Genomic DNA, 23,794 nt, shown 5'->3' with positions numbered 1-23,794 from the left:
TTTCCTCTCACAGCTGAAGATCACAAGTTTTCAAACAGAAAGGAATCACCAAGTAAGAAGAAAATTAACATTAAAAAAGGATCCACAGCAAGAAACAATTACGGAAATTTAAGAACACAAGACAGAGTGAAAATCCTAAAAGTTTCCAGAAAGGTAAACCAATAAAAAAAGAGGTTACAAACAAAAATTCAGAATGTGGATCAGACTTCTCAAAAGCAAAACTTCACTACTGAAGACAACGGTAAAACGCCTTCCAAATTGTAAGGGATGATGAATTTTAACCTAAAGTTTCAAGTACAGCAACTTACATCAATTAACTCTGAGTACAGAAGACAGACATTTCTGAAATCAAGGACTCAAAAAAGTTTACTTCTTACACACGCTATTAAAAGATGTGCTCCAGTAACTTACTGCAAAACCAGAAAAAGACAAAGACATGAGATCCAGAAGTCATAGACTCAACCTAAGAAAGAAGGCCTAAGTTCACAGGGGCCATCAAGAGGCCAAAAGCAAACAGGGACAAATGAAATAAGATGGCAAGATGCTCATAACCAAAGCTGGCTGATGGGTACAGAAAGTCATTATACTATTTTGTCTACTTCTGTATATATTCCAACAGTTCCATAATAAAGTTTAAAAGGGAGCAGTGGGTGGTCAACAGATGGTGCTGGGAAAACTGGGTATCCAAAGGTAAAACAATTAATTTGGACTCTACCTCACATCATACATAAAAAATTCTTAGAAGAAAAACAGGAGTAAATCTAAATGATCTTGGGTTAAGGGAAAGATTTCTTAGATATAACAACAAAGCACAACTGGTAAGAGGAGACTGGTAAATTGGACTTCATTAAAATTGAAAACATCTCTGCTTAAAAGGACACCATTAAGAATGTGAAAGCACAACTCAGACTGTGAGAAAATATTTGCAAATCATAGTGTGATGAGAGACGTGTATCCAGACTATATAAAGAACTCTTCTAACTCACACCTAGGGATGAAGTGATACTGGTAGAGACCTGAAGGACTTCTAACACAAGTTGGTCACCATCTCAAGACACTTGGCAAAGGCTGAAGACGCAGAGGATGAGAAGCTAAGGAGTTAAGTTAAGGAAGAAAAGAAATTCCTGCAAACTCCTTTTTAAGGTGATAAACATTGCCTCAAAAATCTCAATCAAAGGTTTTGAAAAGTCACACCCAAGGAACAGGGGCAGTCCAGAAAGACAATGACCGAACTGTCATCTTCCTTCAACTCAGTTCTCCCCTTCTCAATTCTAGTAACACCACAGAGGAAGGCTGAATTGTATGTAGAATACATCATCACCTGGAGCATCTAAATTTTTATACACATCTGGCATTCAATCAATAAAGCAGATCCATAGATGGTACAGACACTGCACATAGCAGGCAAGGACTTTAAAATAAGTATATACACTATGTTCAAGAAAATGCAGGAAGGTATGGATGAAAAGAGAATTTCAACAGAGATTTAGAATTTGCATATATATATAAAAAAATAATGAATACTGGCACATCAGATTGAAAATACGACTAAAAAACTAACAACTGAAATTAATAACTCAACAATTAGGTTTAAAAGCAGAAAACTTCACTACTGAAGTGAAAGACAGATCAACAAAAAACAGACTGCAGCAGAGAGAAAAACAATGAAAAAGAAAACTATAACCAAGGTGCCAGCTCTATGGCTGAGCGGTTAAGTTTGCACACCCCACTTTGGCAGCCAAGGGTTTTGCTGGTTCAGATCCTGGGCGCGGACATGGCACTGCTCATCAAGCCATGCTGAGGCAGCATCCCACATGCCACAGCTGGAAGGACTTACACCTAGAACATACAACTATGTACTGGGGAGCTTTGGGGAGAAGAAGAAGAAGAAAAGAAGATTGGCATCAGATGCTAGCTCAGGTGCCAACCTTTAAAAAAAGAAAGAAAAAGAAAACTATAACCAAGCATATCAGAGATGTGGGACATGGGCAAAAAGTAACACTAAAAATTTATGTAGATCGAATCACAGGAGAGGATGGAGAATGAGGTGGAAGCAATATTTTTCTTTTTTTTTTTCCTGAGGAAGATTAGCCTTGAGCTAACATCTGCCAATCCTCCTCTTTTTTCTGAGGAAGACTGGCCGTGAGCTAACATCCATGCCCATCTTTCTCTACTTTATATGTGGGACACCTGCCACAGCATGGCTTGCCAAGCGGTGCCATGTCCACACCCAGGATCCGAAACGGCGAACCCTGGGCCGCTGAAGCAGAACGTGCACACTTAACTGTTGCACCACTGGGCCGGCCCCAGAAGCAATATTTAAAGAGATAATGGGCAAGAATTTCCTCAAACAGATGAAACAACTCAACTGAGAGATTTAAGAAGTTTAGCAAATGCCAAGGACAGAAAATACAACAAAAATCACACCAAAGTACAACACAGAGTACAAAAAACCAAGACAATCTTAAAAGTATCCAGGGGGGGAAAAAGCACATTACCTTCAATTACCTCCAACAGTAACAACAATAAGGCTTAAGGGGGCTTATCCACAGTCACAATAGACAACGGAATGACATTTTTAAAAGTGTTGAAAGAAAATAAGTGATAACCTTGAATTCTATACCCACTGAAAATACACTTTAAAAATGAAGGTGAAATCAAGGCCTTTTAAGAGAAACAAAACAGAAGCCATTGCTAGCAGGCCTGCAATGAAAAAAATTCTAAAGGGAGTTCTCCTAAACAGGAGGAAAACAATCCATTCCATTAAAGAAAACACTAAAACACTGAAATGGAGAAAAGAACTGAGAAGCAGTGGACAGGGAAAAGTAAACTAAGGTTCTAGCGTAACTGAAGAAGTGGTAAAATCAGTTTGGATTAAATTGCAATAATTCCAGAATGCATCATGTAATCATTAGGAAAAACACTAAAAGACTAACAAAAGTATTTGTAATTAACAAGATCACAGAGGAAAAAACAGAATAAAAAACACCAGATTCATTAAAAATAAGATGTTAGCGCCGGAGGAAACTGGTGACTAGTATACAGGACTGCTCTGTAATTTTTTGCCACTTCTATGAATCCATAGTTATTTCAAAATAAAATGAGAAGAAGAAGAAAAACCTGTCCAAGGCAATACAACTATCATATGGTAGGAAAGGGATTAAAATCCTGGTTTGAAGACTTTAAAATGCGACACCTAAGGTGTGAGGTAGAAGAGATACTGAATTCGTGGCTGTTTAGGTAAATGTTATTTTACTACCTCATGTATTAAGGGTGGTTTGATTACGCTGAAAATTTACATTGGACCAGCTTTAGCCCTTAATTAGATATGTCTTCAAATGTTCTTTGATAATTTTATATGTACTCATCTTGTCTCCTTTGACACTAAGAGTTTTCTGGCCCTCCAGTCCTATGAATTACTTCTCTCTTGTTAAGCTACATTGCACAGAGGTTAACAGAAACGGGAGGAAGGGAGGCCAGACTGCTTACTGCCTGTAGAACACGGCCTAGAAGTCACCTTGCCTTTATATGATTGTTTCCTGTGAAACTGGAAAATAATTGTCCCCACATCAAGGTAGTTGTGAGGGCACACACTATGCACTTGGAAGAGTGTCTGGAACAAGGCAGGTGCCTGATACTTGTGAGCTGTAACACTGCTGATGCCCTGGTAGCCCATTTGTTGGAAGACCCTCTGCCTGCACTGGACCACTTCCAACCTGCCTTGTAAGACTTAGCATTAGGCATCCCTTCCTCTGGGTAGCTTCCCTGCATCATGGCTCCCAGAGCCTCAATAACAGTATTTACTCCATTGTATTTTATCCACTCACTTGACTTTCACCCCTCCAGGGCCAAGGCCAGGGGAAGCCTCCAATTTACATCTGCTTGGCAATTTTAGAGAAAGAGGAAATAATTTTAGAGAAAGAGGAGAAGAGGCAGCCTTTATGAAAAGCCTGGAATTCACCTGTGTCCGAGGTTAGAAAAACCACTAGAAATCTCTAGAAGTGAACCTGGGCACTTTGGAGTGAAGAATGAGACTACTGTCAACAAACTGTGGCTTTCAAACTAAAGAAAGAAATTGAGCAAAAAATTCAAGAAAAGAAAATATAAATCAAAACTCGAATCTCTAAATTTTATAGCAGTTTGATTATTATTAAAGATTTATACAATTATACAGTCTGATGTCCAGTTTAAAAAAACTTTTTATAGGTATCAAAATTACCCATCTGAAGTATAAGAACTGTTCCCTGACGTGGTTAATAACATCTGGTTTTGAGTGAAAACAGGAGAAAAAAACTAATGTTGCACACTGAATTTGGCTTTTTCATATTTCAAGTCTTAATAATAATAATGTTTATTTAAATATAAGCTCTGATTTTCTTTATACAATTATTAAAACTAAAGGACTGCATCCTCTCATCTTCCTCCATCTTGGAACCCTTGTTTCTAAGAGGAGAAAAAGAGTAGCTTTCTTTGAAAGAAGTGGCCTGGTCCTGTGTACTGTCTCACTTTCTGAATTTTGGTGGTTGAATCTTAATGGATATGTTAACGTGCTATTTCTCTATCTCCTGTATTTCTAGGTCCAGAGGAAGAACCTCCTTTTTGTTGACCTAACTTCAACGATTATTCATACTGTTATTCATAAGAGAGTTTTTCTGATCTGCAAGAAAGTAATTTCTTTCATAGAACAGCATCCTTTCTGCTACCAAGACTCTAAGAAATTTTGCTAATTTATGGATTTGGTGTCATACACATATCAAGTCAATCCAGCATAAGTCAAAAGGCCTCAGAAGCAGATTCTGAAGGAAATTACGAAGCCTTCACAGGGGACTGAAGTGATGAGATAAAGGTTACCAAGCACGGGACAGAAGTAGTTAACGGATCCAGCTGCTACTCATGTTCACTTTAAGAGAAAAAGTCTCAGGTGGCAAAAATGACAGTTAACTTTTGGAATGCATTAAGGACTAGGGGGAAATATTAGATTTATTAAGTACTTGTATCCTTAAAGACACCATAGTAGGTATTTTCATGCTATTTCTTTTACTTCTTTTTTTTAAAGATTGGCACCTGAGCTAACAACTGTTGCAATCCTTTCTTTTTGTTTCTGCCTTTTCTCCCCAAATCCCCCCAGTACATAGTTGTGTATTCTTAGTTGTGGGTCCTTCTAGCTGTGGCATGTGGGACACCACCTCAGCATGGCCTGATGAGTGGTGCCATGTCCATACCCAGGATCTGAACAGGTGAACCCCTGGGCCACCGAAGTGGAGCACATGAACTTAACACTGAGCCATGGGGCCGGCCCCTATTTCTTTTACTTCTAATAATTACCTACCAAGAAATGTATTATCTCCATTTTATGCAGAATGAAACTGAAGCTTAGAGAAGTTAAACATCTTGCTAAGGGTCGCAGTTATGTGAACTGGGAATTGAACTCAGTTCTGATGAGAGCATAGGAACAAAACTGGGTACCAAGCAAGGTGACACACTGAGACACAGGAAGGAGTTAAGAATATTGAACAAATGCTTCCTTCCTTTTTCTGTTCTTTTCTTTTGAGGAAGCTTAGCCCTGAGCTAACATATGCTGCCAATCCTCCTCTTTTTGCTGAGGAAAACTGGCCCTGAGCTAACATCCATGCCCATCTTCCTCTAATTTATATGTGGGACACTTGCCACAGCATGGCTTAATAAGCGGTGCTAGCTTAGTGCCTAGGATCCGAACCGGTGAACCCCGGGCTGCCAAAGCAGAGCGTGCAAACTTAACTGCTATGCAACCAGGGCGGCCCCCACTGTTCTTTATTTTTTTGTTCTTAAAAATCAGAAAATTAAACCACAATTGGTATATTGAAGGTGTTAAAAAAAAATAGATGAGTGGGTTTTTTTTTTGAGCTAGCTGTTGGGTTTTTAATCGTAAAAATGTCTGAAAACATTCTCACTGTAATGGAGAATTTTACCAGTTTATCGTTCTGGGTTGGTTGGGACCACCAGACTCTAAGTTTGGACATCTGCGTTTTGGTCTTCGTTCTGCGAATAACTTTAAAGTGTGTTGTTAACGTCTTTGGGTCTGTTTCTACATCTACAAGAGGAAGGAGTTCAAAAATCTCTAAAATCATTCTGTGATATTACACACGAAACATCTTTATTGTTAGGGCTTAAAGTATCTATTCAGGCAGTAATCCATTTATAAACATAATTTGTGTGAAAATCAAATGTGGGAAAGCAGAATAAATTTATGTGTTGTGTGTATATATGCATGAGAGGAAAAAAAAGTTTCATTCCAAGAAATTTTAAAATAGCATAAAATCCATAATTAGATGTCACCTAATAGATTCACTCCTCAAGGTTCCATTTCCAGCATTTTATACATATTTCTTTAGTTTTTTCCTTTTCTTTCACAACTAAATATACAGTCTTATTGTCTCAACTCAAATGACTGTGAGGTTCAAGGTTAACAGGACGACTGTAAGTTCCTAAGCAGGGACTCTCCACATCTACTTTAGGCATCAAATAACCCTAGCATTCTAGTAGTGTCTGGCACATAATGGGCACTCAAATTCTGGTCTAAAGAATAATCAAAGTATGGCACTTTTCAGCCTACAGATTGCTTTTTTTCCCTCCCCGTCCCCAGAGCCCAGTGCATGGCTGTATATTCCAGTTGTAAGTTGTTCTAGTTCTTCTATGTGAGCCGCCACCACAGTATGGTAAGTGTGGTTCTGCAAGTGGGAAGCGAACTCGGGCTGCCAAAGCAGTGAGAGCACCGAACTTTAACCACTAGGCCATCAGAGCTGGCTCTAGAATGCTTTTTTATAAATTAGTTTAACTAATTCTTAAAATAATCTTGTAAGAAACGCAAATAAGAAAGGACTTCTGATTCAAACAAATGATACAGGTTCAGAAAAGTTACTTTAATGGCACACCTAGAACTAAAATTTTAAATTCCAAATCCAAAGGCCTGTTAATTATCTCCCACTGCCTATTAAGAACTACTGATATTTTAGTGGCTACTTTCCTGGGTAATTCTTAAAAAGGACTTATGATACATTAAAGATGGCCACAAACTCATTGGCCTTCCATCTAGAGGTCGGGTCTATGATCCCTCCTGCTGAATCAGGAAGGCCCTCTGACTACCTTGACCAACAGAAAATACTGGAGCCATTTTCCGGTTCCCAGCCTGGGAACTTCACGTCCTGTCTCTTGAAACGTTCTTTCTGGGAGTCCCAAGCTACCATGTAAGAAGTATGAGCACCTGGCTAGAGAGACCACAGGGAGAGCCCCCAAGATGACATGAGAGGAAGGACCCAGCTAGCCCTGCCAAGACCTAGGACTTGAACCTACCTGTTAGGTGAATACCACGAAATGACTCAACTGATACCACATGGAGCAGAATTACCCAAGTGTTTGGTGTTCAAATTTCACAAAATCATGAGATATGATAAAATGGTTGTTTTTCAAACCACTAAGCTTTGCTCTCGGAAAAGAATTTGGTATTTGGAAAGGGGGTGCTATTTTAACAAAAACCTAAAATGTGACTTTGGCTTTGGGATCATGTAGTGGAGTACAAGCTAAAAAGGTCTCAAGAAACCATTAGTGAGAGCTTCAAAGACAGAAAGGGAAATATTAATGGAGGTTGGAAATAAGCAGATTTTTATTATATAGTAGCACAAAGTTTGGAAACACTGTCACCTCTAGTGATGTGGGAAATAAAAAGAATAATTAATGACCTGTAGATCTGGCTGGAGTGATTTCTAGGCAAAATGTAAACATTCTTTTTGTCTTTTATTATAAGCAGCTAGAGGAGAAAGGAACCAAAGAAACAACTATTCAGTTTTCAGAGAATTGTTATTGGAGTTAGAAATCTCCTAGACAATTTAGAAGAAACAGAGCAGGGTTTGAAAATAAAACTCTTTCTTGGGGCTGGCCACGGGGCCGAGTGGTTAAGTCCGCGCACTCTGCTTCAGCAGTCCAGGGTTTCACCGGTTCGGATGCTGGGCGCAGACATGGCATTGCTTATCAGGCCATGCTGAGGCGACGTCCCACATGCCACAACTAGAAGGACCCACCACTAAAAATATGCAACTATGTACCGGGGAGCTTTGGGGTGAAAAAGGAAAAATAAAATCTTAAAAAAAAAAAACCTGTTTCTTATCTCTGGTTACTCCTAGTAAGAGTCTGAAACTAGGAAATGGCTTGAGGGCAAAGATCAAATCCAGAACACTCCCAGTAAAGCACAGCCTCAGAGGAAATAGCTCAAAGCGTGGCTGTAAGAGCTTGAGAAGTGAGTGCGCAGTGGGGTTTCGAAGAATCTTAAGGGGATGCCTCTTACATCCTCTCTACTATACAGGAAGGCCTCTTAGTATCTTTAAGAGCATGTCTCCGATATTGTTTCTTCATCTTCTTGGATCTATAAGTTAATGTTTTCCATCACATTTGGAAAGTTTTCAGTCAGCCAAATTTCTTTTTTTCAGTTGGAACACCTGAACTTTTTTCACAATTTCTGAGCTAAAGTTCTACTGCTTCTGAAGAACAACTGATTCTCCTTTTGTTGTCTGCCTGGTTGATATCCGTGCCCTGAAATATTTGTTTCTGATAATTTATTTACTCTTGTTGTAAATGGTTTTTATGTTGCCTCTATGGCCCTTAATCTCTTCACATCACTATTCCTGGAGTTAGAAATCTCTTAGATCCTTTTAACTAGACAAAAAGGCTTCTAAAAATCTTAAGGGCTTTGTTCTTTCACAGTATTTTAACTAAAGGTGTAGCTTTTGCCTAATGGGAATTATATTTACACAAAGAAATCCCACAAAATTTAAAAGAAATTATACCACCTTGGATCAATGTGGAGAGAGACGATATAAACTGAAAAAGAAGCCTACGACAAACAAATAGAGAGCAGATCAAGAACGCCACTCAGCAAAACTGGGCTAATTTATTAATGAGAAAGGAAGACTAAGAAGGCAAAACAGCCCAGAGGGTTGGGTCAAGTCAAAAGCTATAGAGAATAATTCTCAGGAGGTAGGACTGGGCCCTGATCAAGAAAGTGGAAATGTGTGCCTGGCTAGATTTCAAAATTGCTATGAATCACGAGGGCTCTGTGCCTCCCCTTTTCACACTTTCTGAATGTGAGTAGTTACCCTTCACGTGTCTCACCACTGTTACATTAGTCCACAGATTCTTCAAATTGAGAAGACCGATGCAAGGAGTTGTACTCGAATAACCACTCCTAAGGAGCTTCACCTGTACCTGGACCTGATTTAGCTAAGATCTTGCACCTTCAGCCTTAGCTGAAAGGGATGTTTATTTTGCAAGCGGCAGAAATGTATGTAATTTGTGACAGAGGGCAGACTGCGGTGGGTTAAGGTGGCATGTCTTCCATCTAGAGGTGTGGTCTATGATCCCCTCACCTTGAATTTGAATAGAACCTTTGACCAGTAGAGTTGGGAAAAAGTTATGCAGTGACAGATTGGGGGCCCAAGACAAAAGATACCAGCAGGTTCCCCTTCTTGTCACTAGGGACACACTTTTCTCTTAAAGTTATAAGCTGCTATGATAAAAAGTCCAAGTACTCGGATACCAACCCACCATGAAGAAGCCCAAGATAACCGCTTAGAGAGACTATGTGGAAACAGTGATGCCAGCCAGCCCCCAGGGGGTGCAGCCATCCCAGCCCAGGCTTTAGGTATATGAGTGAAGTCAGCTCAGGCCTTCCAGAGAAGTCCAGCCATGAGGCGACCACTGAGTGAACTAAGCCAATGCCACATGGAGCGATTTTTCCAGCTGAGTCTGGTTGAGTTTCTCACTTGTAAAAATGAAAGATATAATAAAATGATCACGGTTTCAAGCCACTGAGTTTTGTGGCAGTTATATGGCAATGGACAACTGGAGCAGGAGCACTGCCTCTGCTTAGCCTATAGATTCTTGAACTGTCTGGCAACAATGATGACCAGGGCCTTCCAAAAGGAGGGGTACAGAGAGAGCCTCATCCCTTCTCATACCGGTTTTACAGAACCTAACAAGGAAGATGAGGTGTGAGAGTCTGCCACAGATGTATGGAATGTGGGAGAAACAACTTAAATGATTAATGAGGGGCCGGGCCGGTAGCATAGTGGTTAAGTTCACATGCTCCACTTCGGTGGCCCAGGGTTCACCAGTTTGGATCCTGGATGCAGACCTACACACTGCTCATCAAGCCATGCTGTGGTGGCATCCCATATACAAAACAGAGGAAGACTGGTAGAGATGTTAGCTCAGTGACAATCTTTCTCAAGCAAGAAGAGGAAGACTGGCCAACAGACATTAGTTCAGGGCCCATCTTCCTCACCAAAACGAAAAACAAAAGGTTAATGATAAGAAGCAACTTGGATGGAATAGAGTTGAGGTGAACTTTACATAACAAAGCATGGATTCTAGCTGGTAGAATAGAAGCAGTTTCTATTTAGTCATATAAGGATGAAAGTGAACAGGGTTAACTGTAGGGAAAATGATCACATAGGTCAACTTTTCCTTCCGTCTTCTCTTCTCAGAATCATCAAGTAAAAAGATATGGTATCAAGGATCATTGCATATAGTGTAAATCAATTTCATTCAATGCTTATCTGGTAAATCCTTGTGACTAAAATGTACAATGAAAATTTTCCTATCTCAAAAAAAATTTCAGGCATAAGGGAACAAGAAAGAAGGATTTCTGAGGGGTAAGAACGAATCTTCCTGTTGGCCCAAAACTAACACCCAGTTACTGTGAAGACAAACCTACTTTAGCCATTTTAATGTATGTGGGCATGGGGTGGTGGTAGCATAGATATGAAGGAAATGTCTGTGGTCTTAAGAAAATATGATCTCTGCCAGCTTGGAAGAAATGAATCCTATTGCTGCTGACAAAAGAGAACATGTTCCAGCTTCTGGGGTTTCTAATTTATTCCAGCAATAGTTCTGGATGCTTCCTTCCAGCTAAACATAAACAGCCAGATGGAAGGGATCCAGAGCACCTGGTCAAGGATATTCCTTCTCGCACCCACAGACCACTCTTTAGGTGAGTCAATTCACAGCTCATCTGCAGGTAGAATGAAAAAATGGATATACTTCCGAAGAGTCCCTCATATGGCAAGGATAGGGAAAAGCCAGAAAGCATGCCCACACCATCTCTTTTGGAGCTAGATCCAGAACCTTTAATTACTACTCTATGTCAGAGTGTGACAAACAATTAAAATGTTATCAAGGAAAACTCTTAATAACAAAGCTGTTTATAGACACAGAACAACAAAAAGAGAATAAGAGAAAACTTGGATTGGCTAGATAAGTTGTACTAATTACAGTAATTTTAGTGAATTCCTTACCCCTTAATTATCATGTAGCACAAAAATGATTATGTGTGCTGTGAAATGTATTTGATCCAGCTATAAGCAGCACTGAACAGTTCATATGTGCCAAGTCATGTAGCACAAGCATCTGTATTGCTTTCACAAAATCACTGGAAAACATAGATGTTTTGAGAATGAAGATCTAAGTACCCAGTTATTAGAAATAAGAATAAGTGATGATGAGGGACTGAAAATTCAGTGACCTGGAAAGAAAACTTTGGATACTCTTCTAAACCTTGTGTGGAATATCTAAGGGCCAAGGCAATTGCTCCACAAAAGCAGTTTCTGCGCCGTGAAGGAATCAAAAAACTGTGGCAAGATGGTGAGTAGTGCACAGTGCACAAACTTCTGTGCCCAAGAGTCGTACATATTAACAGCCATGAGGCCATTATGTCTTCATCAGCTATGAAAACATCATGAAGCATTCATAAGTTTTTTTAATGGTAATCTACCATTTTAGCTTTCTCCGGCAACCTACAGTGAAGCACACATGGTGGTATAGACAGGAAAAATAATGGAGAGGAAGAGTGAGAGAACCATGCTCTGTGAGAGGAAAGAGTGTCCAAAACAGCTGAGCTGGAGATGAGTGAGAGTGGGGGCGGTCTGGTGGAACTGCAAGAAACACTTCAGGACAGAGGCAAGAAATGACACTTGAGAACTGAGAAAGGTACTGATCATGAAAACCTCCTGAATTCCCCACTAAAGAGTATGAAATGTTAGCCTGAGAGAGATATGGAAGTTATTCAAGAAAGCAACATGCTCATGTTTATAAAGATTCTTCCGCATACTGTATGAGTCCATTTACGTGAAGTCAAAAATAGGAGAAACTAATCCATGGAGTTAGGGGACAGGCGAGCAACCACTCTCGAGGGGAGGCACAGTAACTGGAAGGGAATATGGGGAAGCTTCTGGTGGGCTGCTAATATTATGTTGCTTAACGTGAGTGCTGTATATGAGCTCACAGGTGGGATCAGTCTGCGAAAAATTCACTAGCTGTAGATGTATATATCCACTTATTTGAATGTTAAGTTATACTTCAATAAAAAACTAAAGACCAAAAAAGATTACTTTGGCTGAAGGACAGAGAAATGAGATGAAGGAGACAGGCAAGAGAGGATGGAGGCTGACCTAAGGGAGCAGCAATGGGCTGGGCATTACCACAGGAACTAATGCGCCACAAAGGATCTGGTGGCTGAAGACCTACAGAAAATGAAAGAACAAGAGGAGTCAAAGAAAACCTGAGGCTGCAGGTTTGAAGATGGGGTAGGTGGCTGTGCTGCGTGCTGGTAAAGGGCAAAAAGGAGGGAAGCCCTCCTACCTTCCAGCTCCTCATTCATAAAATGAGAAAATATGCCCAAGACAATCCTTAAGGTCCTGAATATGCGAGACCTCAAAAAGAGCTACTTCAAGCTAGTAATAGTAAGAATCAGCTAGGGTATCTGTTTGGACTGGCTGAGAATGACTGTGGCCTGTAAACACCCCTCTCCTCCAGCTACACCTAGGTCCAGTGGTTGGGCACTCAAAACAGTGGTGTTACGGTTCGAACTGGATCATCTCTTATAAATCACGCTCCACAGATCAAACACTTGGAGAAGTAGTTCGCAGCAGCTGAATGGTCTGGGGAAATTAAAGACCATGAAAGAACATCTTTACCAATGGATTAAGCACATCTCAAAATAAAACGATTAGGTATGTTCCAGTAACTTACTGCTTGATGCGGTAACCCAAGATGGAAGAAAACTACTTCTGAGGGTAAAATGGGGAAGAGGTGAAGAGGTTTTTGAAAATTTCACATATTCATGCCTGGAATGCTTTAAAATGCTAAATTAACACAAAGCAGGGAAAGTAACATTCTCTCTTCTTTTTAAATATGCTGTGAAGCCAATACTATGTTATAAATAGAGAAAACCACCCCCAGAAAAGCTGGCAAATTCAAGAAGAAAAAGAGCTATTTTAGGTTCCTTCTCTCTCCTTTCAGTCTGTAAGAGCAGGGTGAAGTATTTATACAAAGAAACAGATTTTTGTCTTAAAAATCACACATATTTCAATCTGGTAGAAATTGAAACAATAGTCCAAGACAAGTTCTGCAGGCAAATTAGAGAGACTTAAAATTCTGCCTTCAATTTCTGCAGTCTTCACAAGGCTGAATGACACAATGAATGCATCAAAGGCAGTCACCCTTTAGGACCAAGTCTACTATTTCTACCATCCTCCTCCTGCTTGTGGAATTCTTAACCTAGAAACGTCATTCAAGGAAATAGCCACCTCCTATTGGGTGCAAGGCTCTTTATACTAAATGTTCCCAATAACCTAAAAACAATACGACCATTCATGGCTTAAGAGAGCACTGGAAAAGGGCTGTCAGGGGCAAACCTTGGCTTTGGTTGCAGCTGAGGCAAGAGCAGCTGCTGCGGCTGTGGCTACATTTCCTTCAGAGATTTCATGTTCTACTTTTTTCTTTCCAATATCACTTTCTCTTTCTTTACAAGTATCAGTGAGTTCCTTGTTCTCATCAGTCTCCTTTTCTTCTGAAAAAGATCAGAAAGCTTTATTACCAGCGTGCCCAGTCTCAATAAGCCATCTTATTTCTCACCTCTGCCATATGACAAACTAGGACTGACGTTACAAAGAGATCTCAGTGTCTATTTTTCTTTTTAAGATTTTTGCTGAACCATTCCATGTATATAAGTCTGCCTCTATTTGAGATGGATTTTCTAAATAGCACACTTTGTCTTCCCTTCACTTCTCTAAGCTCTCTGTGTAGCTCCCTTGGATATAAAGGAAAATTCAGGGGAACCAAGCCCTAAGACCAACACATTTGTTCATCAGTCAATGAAACGCTCTGGGAAACCCTAGGGTCTGGAGGAAATCAGAAATCGAGAACACAGCACTTCTGCAAGTGTTCTGAGAGAGGCACGATGGGATATGCCAGCAACTGGCACCGAAAATAAAATAAAAAGGTAGGTGTGAATAACTTGAGTCACGCTGAACAACTTGAGTGTATATAAACAACTGAAAACAATCTAGCCACTAACATTAGCACTGGTATCTACATACAAAATAAAACTCAAACATAGATTTATTGTTACATTAAGAAATAACCCAAAATAAATGAGGAAATATTTCTACACAATTAAACTACCCACATTTCTCTAGTACTTTTTTATAGTTTTACATAATAAAGCCTAAAGAGTTTCTTTAAATTACCTGATTTGGCATCCTCACTAACTTCACTATCCTGTTCCTTCTCACCATTTTTTTCATTTTCTCCATCTTGTGCTTTATCACCTTCATCTGTTTCATTTTCCCCTTTATTTTCTGCCTGAAAGGGGTACAAAAAAAGATAGAAAGTGATCAAAAAATGGTCCTTTTACAAGTGATATTATCTTAGAATAACAAAAAGTTTCACTATTTTTTGGCAAGAAGGGGACTAAGTTCAGAAGGGTCTTGGAGAGAAAAGCTGGAACAGAAATTAATAAATTCAGGAAATATCTTTCACTATCTCAACACCTCAGTGCTCACAAGATAATACACCTCAAAATCCCATAGTCCCTCCCTTCTCTGCACCCTCTGCTATAAGGCCAGGGTTACGATGTCCAAAGGAATGTCAGGGGAATTCATTTATATTATTTATCAGTAAAATAGATAAATACTTAGCAAATAAATAATTGATTAGTTGTTCAAAAGGACCAAGGGCGTTTAAAATGCACGTTACCAACCAAGAAGATGGAATGCTGCTGAAATAAAAAGTTGACAAAGCGCTCCCCACTTTTTTTGAGGAAGATTAGCCCTTAGCTAACTGCTGCCAATCCTCCTCTTTCTGCTGAAGAAGACTGGCCCTGAGTTAACATCCGTGCCCATCTTCCTCTACTTTATATGTGGGGCGCCTACCACAGCATGGCTTTGCCAAGCGGTGCCATGTCTGCACCCAGGATCCAAACCGGCGAACCCCAGGCTGCCAAAGTAGAACATGAGCACTTAACTGCTGCGCCACCAGGCCGGCCCCGACAAAGCCCTTTAATACAGCCATTTGCTAATGGTTTCTAAGAGAGCATCAGTGATCATGCTCTGAGGACTGAAAACTTCAATTTCTCTGGTATTTGGTATCATTTGCTGATTTTGAAATCCTGTGACCTTGACAAATTATGTAACATTGTCTATAAAATGGAGACTATCAGTGACTTGATGACGCTGTTTTAGGAATTAGATGAATCCAGAAATGTAAAGTGCAAAACATACTATTTGGAACATTGTGAGAATCATAATTAATTTTACTATTATCCTCATCCTCTCCTTATCTATATACAATTTTAAAACACATGCTATCAAGACTTTAAATTCTCTTTGTATATATTCACTTGACTAGTGATTAAATGCTCATCATGTGGCCCTGACTTGAAGAGGCTGTAAAGTCCTGTTCTGCCTAGCTCACCTCGCATTCAGAGCCTCTGCAAGACAGGGATTGGGTCACAAACATACCGAGCACTGTGACGCCCTCTGCATACTGGCCTTAGTGTCTCCCCTCCAATGCCAGTAGGAATCTTCAATTCCCTATCCTCCAATTCAATCTTATAGTTCTACTTGTTCTTTAAAAACTATCTCAAATGTTACTTTGTCATTAAGTCTTTTCTAAATATTTTTCTACCAGCAGTTAACTCTTCTAGAAAATCCACTAACATTCTAAGGTTCTCTTCTGGTACAAGAACAGAACCCAAACCCTACAATTCAGTATTCATAAGAACCACAACTTTTGTTTTCATATTCCCAATTGTGCCTGAAAGGAGTGCAAAAGAAGAGGTTAGAGAGTGGATAAATCTTCCCTGAACGAATAAGTGAAAAATGTCCAGTATTATGCTTTGTGAAAACTATACCTTAAACCAGCAAAATCCAAATGGCTGATAGAATCATTTGTAGTCCCCTGAGAGGGATTCAAAAGACCAAAATCAACCCAAACCATTATGCTATGAAAGGCATGCTCTCTGTGGCTTTTCAAACATAGACTTCACCTTTTCAGGCTGCTGACCATCAGTATCTGTTTCCATTTTTTCCTCTTCAGCTCCTTCTACAAGCAAAAGAATAAGAACAAGTAATACAATATGGAAAAATAGTAAAAGCTATTATATAGCTGTGAAAGTATCTGAAATTCAATTACACATAGTAATATGGATGGAAGTCATAACCTTATAAGGTGACATAAGAAGTCTGACATAAAATACATACTTTATATTAATTTAATGTTCAAAAACAGGTGAAAGTAAAATATGATGTTAGAAATCAGGACAGTAGTTAACCAGGGAAGGGGTGGGTAGACAGAAAGTGGGTTCAAGGGGGGTGGGGATTGGTGTGCTGGTAATGATTTGTTTCTTGATCTTGCGGCTGCTTACATGAATGCGTTAATTTGTGACAATGTACTGAGCTTTCCACTGAAGGTTTTCACTTTTCTCTATGTATAAAAACAAAAATCTTTAAATAAAAAAGCCAAAAATAAAGAAACCTGTTACTATTTAACAGACACTTGATGAGTACACAGTTTGAGTCAGGTACTGGAGAAACAATGCTGAGCTAGATCTTCACTGAACCTCAGGAGCATCACATTCTGGCTGGAGAGGACACAAACCAACAAGTCCACCATGTATGCGCAGACCTGAGACGCTGTGGGAAGCAGAGAGGGCACAGCTGTTTCAGTCAGGGAAGGAGAACGACTACGTACGCATTTTCTAGGCAGACGTGGTGGTGTGAAGGGCGGTGGAAGACAGTGGTAGTATATATATAGAGAAGGACATTTCAAGGAAAGGAGACAAAAAAACTCAAGGGTGCAGGGGAAAAATGTAAATCGTTGGTGATGACTAGAAAAGGGAGGACAGATAAATCGGAAAGAGGGAGATAATGCTGGTAACGGCTACATAATGAAGAGCCTTGAATGCGGTGCTAAGGGCATCTTAACTATATCCTGTAGATAAGTTAAGGAAGATTTTAAAAACAAAACAACACAATCAGATAAATACTTTTTGTTTCTGAACTTTATACAGAAACAGATATATCAAACATAATGAGGGTTTGCTGTGGTTTTAAATAAAAACATTCAAATATCCCATAGCGTGAATTTTTTTATTATTCTCTTATAAACAACAAAACTAAGAGCATTTATCCCCAATGAGAATATTTAAACATATTTCAACAAACATATTTAAAACTAACAGTGTTAAAAAGTTACCGAATAGAAAAATCTCTCTTCTCTTATTCTTGAGGATGAGGTCAGATCCTTCCTGCTTCCAGAATTATGGCTGACTAGGAACTCCAAGGGACGTGATATTTTGGGACATAATGAATCTCACATAAGGTAGAAACGCTCTTAAAGATCACCTTCCAAAAGCCTACAGTACCAGAAGTGGGACCAAAGCATGGAAGAAGTGGGGCCATGATCTAGATATTTGGAAATTTGGAGGGCCAGGGTCACCTAGACATACTAGGGCCATGGAATAGCCAGGTCCAGGGAAGAGAAAGGAATCCCAGGCACAGAGCCAGCCACACGGTGGCCAATGTGATCTCAAGCCAGTGGCAACCAATGGCCACCAGAAGCAGCAGAATTCTCTGCAGACAGTTTTTCCAATCCCAATTTTAGTCAAGGAGATATCCAAGCAATGAATTCACAAAAAGCAAATACCAAAAAAGGAAGCCACTAAGACTGAGCAGAAACATTAATCAACAGATTCAGAACTCAAGGATTGACAATACGAGATCTGTCAGATCCTGAATCTGGCACAGCCATGGACACAATATGTAAATAAATAAAAGAGAATCATAAAGATCTCCAATCAACAAGCGAGTATTAGAGATGATCAGAGATTTAAAACAAAAACAAAAAATTTTCTAGAAATGAAGTCAGGGTAAACAGATTAAATCTGGTGAAAACTGTAAATCATGTCTAAAGAAATGATCCATTATAGAACAGGAGGATGGAAAATATGCAAATATGGAAAAGGATATGCCAGGCAGAAACGAATCCAAGAAATGGTGGCCTTTCCATGGTACTATTACTCAGTATAGGCATGAAGAATAGAGTATTTTTAGAAATAAAGGGTAACAATAAATTGAAGAAAAGGTTTAATTGACCAGAAAATTGTTAATTTTTATACTTTTAGAAACCTAAGAGTGTCAAATTATATAGAGCCAAAACTGACAGACAAAACTGACAGAAATGAAAATGTACATACTTCTCTCAATTAAGAATACACGGTGGATGTGAACACAGCAAAATGGTTCTAATGTATACATGCAGAATTACATCCACCAATTAGAGAATATATACACATTAATTTCAAGCTCACATGGAACATTTTAAAAATACTGATCACAAATTAAGTCATTAAGCAAGTACTCATAAATTTCAAAAAGTCAATGACACACAGTCCAAGTTTTCTCACCACAATGCAATGAAATTAGAAGTTTAAAATACAGAGATAAATTTCTCTGTGCTTAGAAATATAATTTTGGGAATCAGTAAAAATAGCACTTTTAAATGTAAAGCCTTATATTTACATTAGAAAAGGAAAAATGTTTCAAAGTTTATGAGCTATACATACCCTTTATAAGAAAGCAGAAAAAAGAATAACAGAATACAGAAGGTAGGGAGAAAAAATAATGAGGGTAAAAATCAAAGAAATAAAAAACAAAAATACAATACAGAGTTTAAAAATATATAACAGAGAGAATCAATATACTCCAAACTTGGTTCTCTAAAATGATTAATAAAACTGATAAATCTCTGGTATGAAAGATCAAGAAAAGATAAGGTACAAACTAGTTATATTAAGAATGGAAGGAAGAAAGGTCATAACTATTGATAAAGCAGAGGTCAAAAAGGAAGTGATAAGGTACTCTGAAAAACTTTATACCAAGCAAAACAGAAAAATTAGATTAAATGCCCAAATTATTAGAAAATTTATTTTACCAAACAGATTCAAGAAGAAAAGGAAGTCCTGAGTCCTATGATAGAAAACAAACAAAAACACCACAGGTCCAGATGTTTTTTACTGGGGAATTCTACCAAACTTTTAGGGACAAGATGATCACAATCTCACATAAACTTCTCCAGAGAATAGGAGAGGGTATACTCTCTAACTCATTCTATGAGGCCAGTATAACCCTGATTCCCAAATCAGATATGGACAACAGCTAAGGAATACTGGAGGCCACAGGGCTAAATCTCATTCATAATCACAAATAAAAAACTCCTAAGCAAACTAACTGAAAACAGAACATAGCAGTATGTAAAAAAAGCAATACATTATGACAAAATAATATGACAGCAACAGAAAGGTGACTTACTGATTAAACATTAATAAGTCTATAAACTCATTTGATCACATGCATGAAAAGTGTCTGATAAAACTCATTATCATTCATGACAAGTTCCTGGAAAATCAGGGATACAAGGAAAGTTCCTGAGCTCTCAAAAGACTGTTATCGGGGCTGGCCCCGGGGCCGAGTGGTTAAGTTCGTGCGCTCCGCTGCAGGCGGCCCAGTGTTTCGTTGGTTCGAATCCTGGGCGCGGACATGGCACTGCTCATCAAACCACGCTGAGGCAGCGTCCCACATACCACAACTAGAAGAACCCACAACGAAGAATATACAACTATGTACCGGGGGCTTTGGGGAGAAAAAGGAAAAAAATAAAATCTTTAAAAAAGAAAAAAAAAAAGACTGTTATCAAGAATCCTACAACAAATGTCATTCCTCATGGAGAGATTCCTAGAGTATTCTCTTTAAAACAAGAGCAAGACACAGATACCAGTATTACTATTTCCCTTCAATATCGTCATGGAGGTCATAGCCAAGGTAGTCAATTAAGAAAATTAAATTAGGGCCCACCCCATGGCCGAGTGGTTAAGTTCTCGTGCTCCGCTTGAGTAGCCCAGGGTTTTGCCGGTTGGAGTCCTGGGCATGGACATGGCACTGCTCATTAGGCAATGCTGAGATGACATGACGTCCCACACACCAGAACTAGAAGGACCCAAAACTAAAATATGCAACTATGTACCGCTGGGATTTGCGGAGAAAAAGCAGGAAAAAAAAAAAGAAAAGAAAAGAAGATTGGCAATAGTTGTTAGCTCAGGTGCCAATCTTTAAGAAAAAAAATTAAAGAGGGCTAGAAAGGAAAGAAGAAAACAGTTATGATTTGCAGAAAATAAAACCATACCTAGAAGAATGTGCAGAAAAGTTACCAGAAATAATCACAGGGTTTAGCAAGGTGGTTAGCTACAAAATTAACATACAAAAGCAACTGCATTTCAGTATGTTAACAAAAATCAATTCTAGATAAAGACATAGGTGAAAAAATAAAACGAATGATATCTTAAAAATATGATGCAAAAAGTGCTAACCATAAAATAAAAGACAAACTATTAAAATCAAAGACTTCTTTTCATTAGAAGATGCCAAAAAGAAAAAATAAGTAACAGTACGGGAGAAAACACAAGCAGCACGTAAGTAAAAGATCAGTTTATCAGATTTACACAGAAAAATATGAAAAGTGAGCAAAAGACAAGAACAGTTGTTTTACAGAATGACATACGACCAACAAATCTAAGATACTCAAATTAGTTCAGAGAAATGTAATTTAAAACCACAATGGAATGTCATTTTATATAAACTACATCAGCAGAGTCTAACACTAGGAAGTGTCGGATCAAGTGTTACTGGTCAAAGTGTCAACTGGTACACCTACTTTGGGGAAAAAACCTGGCATTTCCTAAAACAGTACAACTCATAGGACGAGTCCACAACAAAATAAGGAGTTAAGCAAGAATGTTCAAGGTTTGATGTTCAAAAATGTTCAATGCTCTTCCTTTCCTTTATCAAGAAATTCACCTTACGAAAAAGTGACAACTGAATTAAACAGATAGCTTAGCAATGCAAACTCCTGATCTTAAAGTGGCAACCGGTCCACCAACCACACTTTGAGTAACACTGTATCTAAGCAAAACCCTGTATAGGTGTACTGTGAGGCATGTAAAAGATTGCACACGCAGGTCTGAAATAGAAAAAAAAGCAGGAAACAACCCAAATTACCCATCCAGTAACAGGAGAATGGATAAATAAGTTGGGTTATAATCACACAATAGAATATTCTACAGCAGTGGAAATAAACAAACTATGGCTACATGGATATATATTGACAACATAACAACTAAACAAACATGATTACACCTGACATACATTGTTTAAATAAATCTTTGTGATAAAATTCACTTAAAAAGTAGAACAATATTCCAAAATTTAGGATTATAAATGCTGGGAAGGTGAGAAGACGAAGGAAGGAAGGAACGGAGAGATGAAAATTATTGGCACTGTTCTTAGTCCAGATGAAACATGTAACATGCATTAGGACACATCAAAATACAACAAGAAAAGATCCGAACAAAAACCAAATGCAGATGGAGTTTTTTAAAACGCAAAAAGCTTCACAAGTCATTCTTAACTGAATGTGCCTTAGGTCCCTTTGCTGAGTCAGCTTAATTACTGACTGAATAAGCATTATGTCGGAGAAATGTACTATTTTTTTTTGTACAGCTAACCTGCTTTTTAAATGACTACCCACAATCTATAGCTCCACGTTCTAAAAAGATTCCACACTCACTTTCTCTATTCTAAAGCAAGCCAAATTTGATATCACCTCTTTAATTAGCTATGATTCCAAGATGAAGAGTTACATAATATTAATTATCTATTCATATAATGATGGTGCAAAGACAGACCCTCTGTTAAGGGGAAAAACCTGGAGACAAGTGCACAGACTTCTAAGACATTTACTAAGAGTTTAATTATTAGTTTTATGTTTCTCAAGATGCAATGTGGAAGAGTACGTAGTTTCTACTCCACAAAACATTTTTTAAGCTGCTATTAGACATCTTATTGGAAAAAGAAAAAACAAAAACAAAACCCAACTTTTCTCTGGTCTGAATTCTGGTCAGAACTGTAAACCCTTAAGAGACTGTAGCCTCTCCATATCCCATGTCATCCCATTGGTGTCAATAAACTAGAAGGTTGAGAATCCTTCCCTAGAAATGTGTGGTGTGACTCACATCTGCAGAGTTAAAATGAAGAGGATACTAGAGCGAATAAAATAAAATTCCCAACCTAAACAAGAAGGCACCTAACACACACCAAAGACAAAAAGAAGGACAAAGCAGAAAATCCTCTGACCAGGTAAGTGAGCTATGATAGGAACGCCAGGTCAGCCAGGGGGAAAATATCAACATCATAGCTCACAATTCGACCTTATGCTATAGAAGAGGGGTTGGTAAACTTTTTCTGTAAAGGGTCAGATGGTGACTATTTTCAGCTTTGCAGGCCATACAGTCTTAGTTGCAACTACTCAACTCTGCCACTGTTGTACAACATCAGCCACAAAAGCATCTTGAAAACGAGTAAGTGTGGCTGTGTTCCAGTAAAACTTTATGGACACTGAAATTTGAATGTCATGTAATTTGTACATGTCACGAAATATCCTTCTTTTGATTTTTTCCAACCATTTAAAAGTGTAAAACCCATTCTTATATATTGTGGGCTAAACAAAGACAGGTGGCAACCTGGATTTGGCCCAAGAACCAAAATTTGCCAGATCCTGCTCTAGAAAAAGGGTGAGTTTTGGATCCACACTGACTAGGTTGGAACCCTGTCTCCACAATTTACTAGCTCAAATGAGCCTGGGCAAGCCACTGAGCTGTCAGGGCCTCAGGTTGCTTACCAAGAAAAGGAGAATAATAATAGTATGTCCTTCATAAGTGTAATGTTAAGGATTAATTATTTCATGTAAAATGCTAGTAAGTGGCTCATAGTAAGTGCTTAATGGCAACTAGTAATATGAAAAAGTTCAGTTGGCTGGACCCATGTCCCCTCTCTACTAACATGAGACCTTTCAGTAGCCTTTGGCACTGCCTCAGTGACACAAAGGGTTCTCATTCTGTCCTGGACTTTCAAAGATCCTTCCCAATCTAGTATGCCATCTGTGACTTCCTCCTTCCCATGTGACCTTTGATTTTTCTGTAAAGGGCCAGATAATTTTATAAAATCACCTGCCTTTGTCACAAACTCTTAAAATGTTACTATTGAGTCAGAGATAGCTGACTGATCTGACTGACCGGGGTCAGCAAACTATAATCTGCTGCCTGATTTTGTAAATAAAATTTTATCAGAACACAGCCATACTCATTTGTTTAAGTATTGTCTATGGGTGCTTTTGCACTACAAAGACACAGTTGAGTAGCTGCGATAGAGACCATTTGGTCCGAAACAGCCTATAATTTTTACCATCTGGCCCTTTACAAAAAAGGTTTGCTGACCCCTGTGATAAAATATCCATGGTAATGTAATAGTCCTGCTTATGAATAAAGATACTCTGGAGATGCCTTACTCTCAAGGTCTCAACTTTAATACTGGCAATT

At 38.7% G+C, this 23,794-nt stretch overlaps 1 protein-coding gene across 2 annotated transcripts in view; it reads right to left on the bottom strand.

The window, feature by feature from the left end:
• The window catches only part of SMARCC1 (SWI/SNF related BAF chromatin remodeling complex subunit C1), a 172,977-nt gene that overhangs the window by 28,598 nt on the left and 120,585 nt on the right, over nt 1-23,794 (bottom strand). The window contains exons 22-24 of one of the 2 annotated variants that reach the window (XM_044753984.2): nt 16,355-16,410; nt 14,556-14,670; nt 13,722-13,876 (exon numbers count right to left, since the gene is read on the bottom strand). In XM_044753984.2, the coding sequence (XP_044609919.2) occupies nt 13,722-13,876; nt 14,556-14,670; nt 16,355-16,410 (326 nt within the window). The remainder of the gene's footprint in view (nt 1-13,721; nt 13,877-14,555; nt 14,671-16,354; nt 16,411-23,794) is intronic. The other variant, XM_070493517.1, reaches the window with a different exon arrangement.

The sequence above is a fragment of the Equus asinus genome, chromosome 21 (assembly GCF_041296235.1).
Source record: "Equus asinus isolate D_3611 breed Donkey chromosome 21, EquAss-T2T_v2, whole genome shotgun sequence".
NCBI lineage: Eukaryota > Metazoa > Chordata > Mammalia > Perissodactyla > Equidae > Equus > Equus asinus.
The sequence above is the reverse complement of the archived record's forward strand: the minus strand, read 5'-3'. Positions and strand labels throughout refer to the sequence as shown.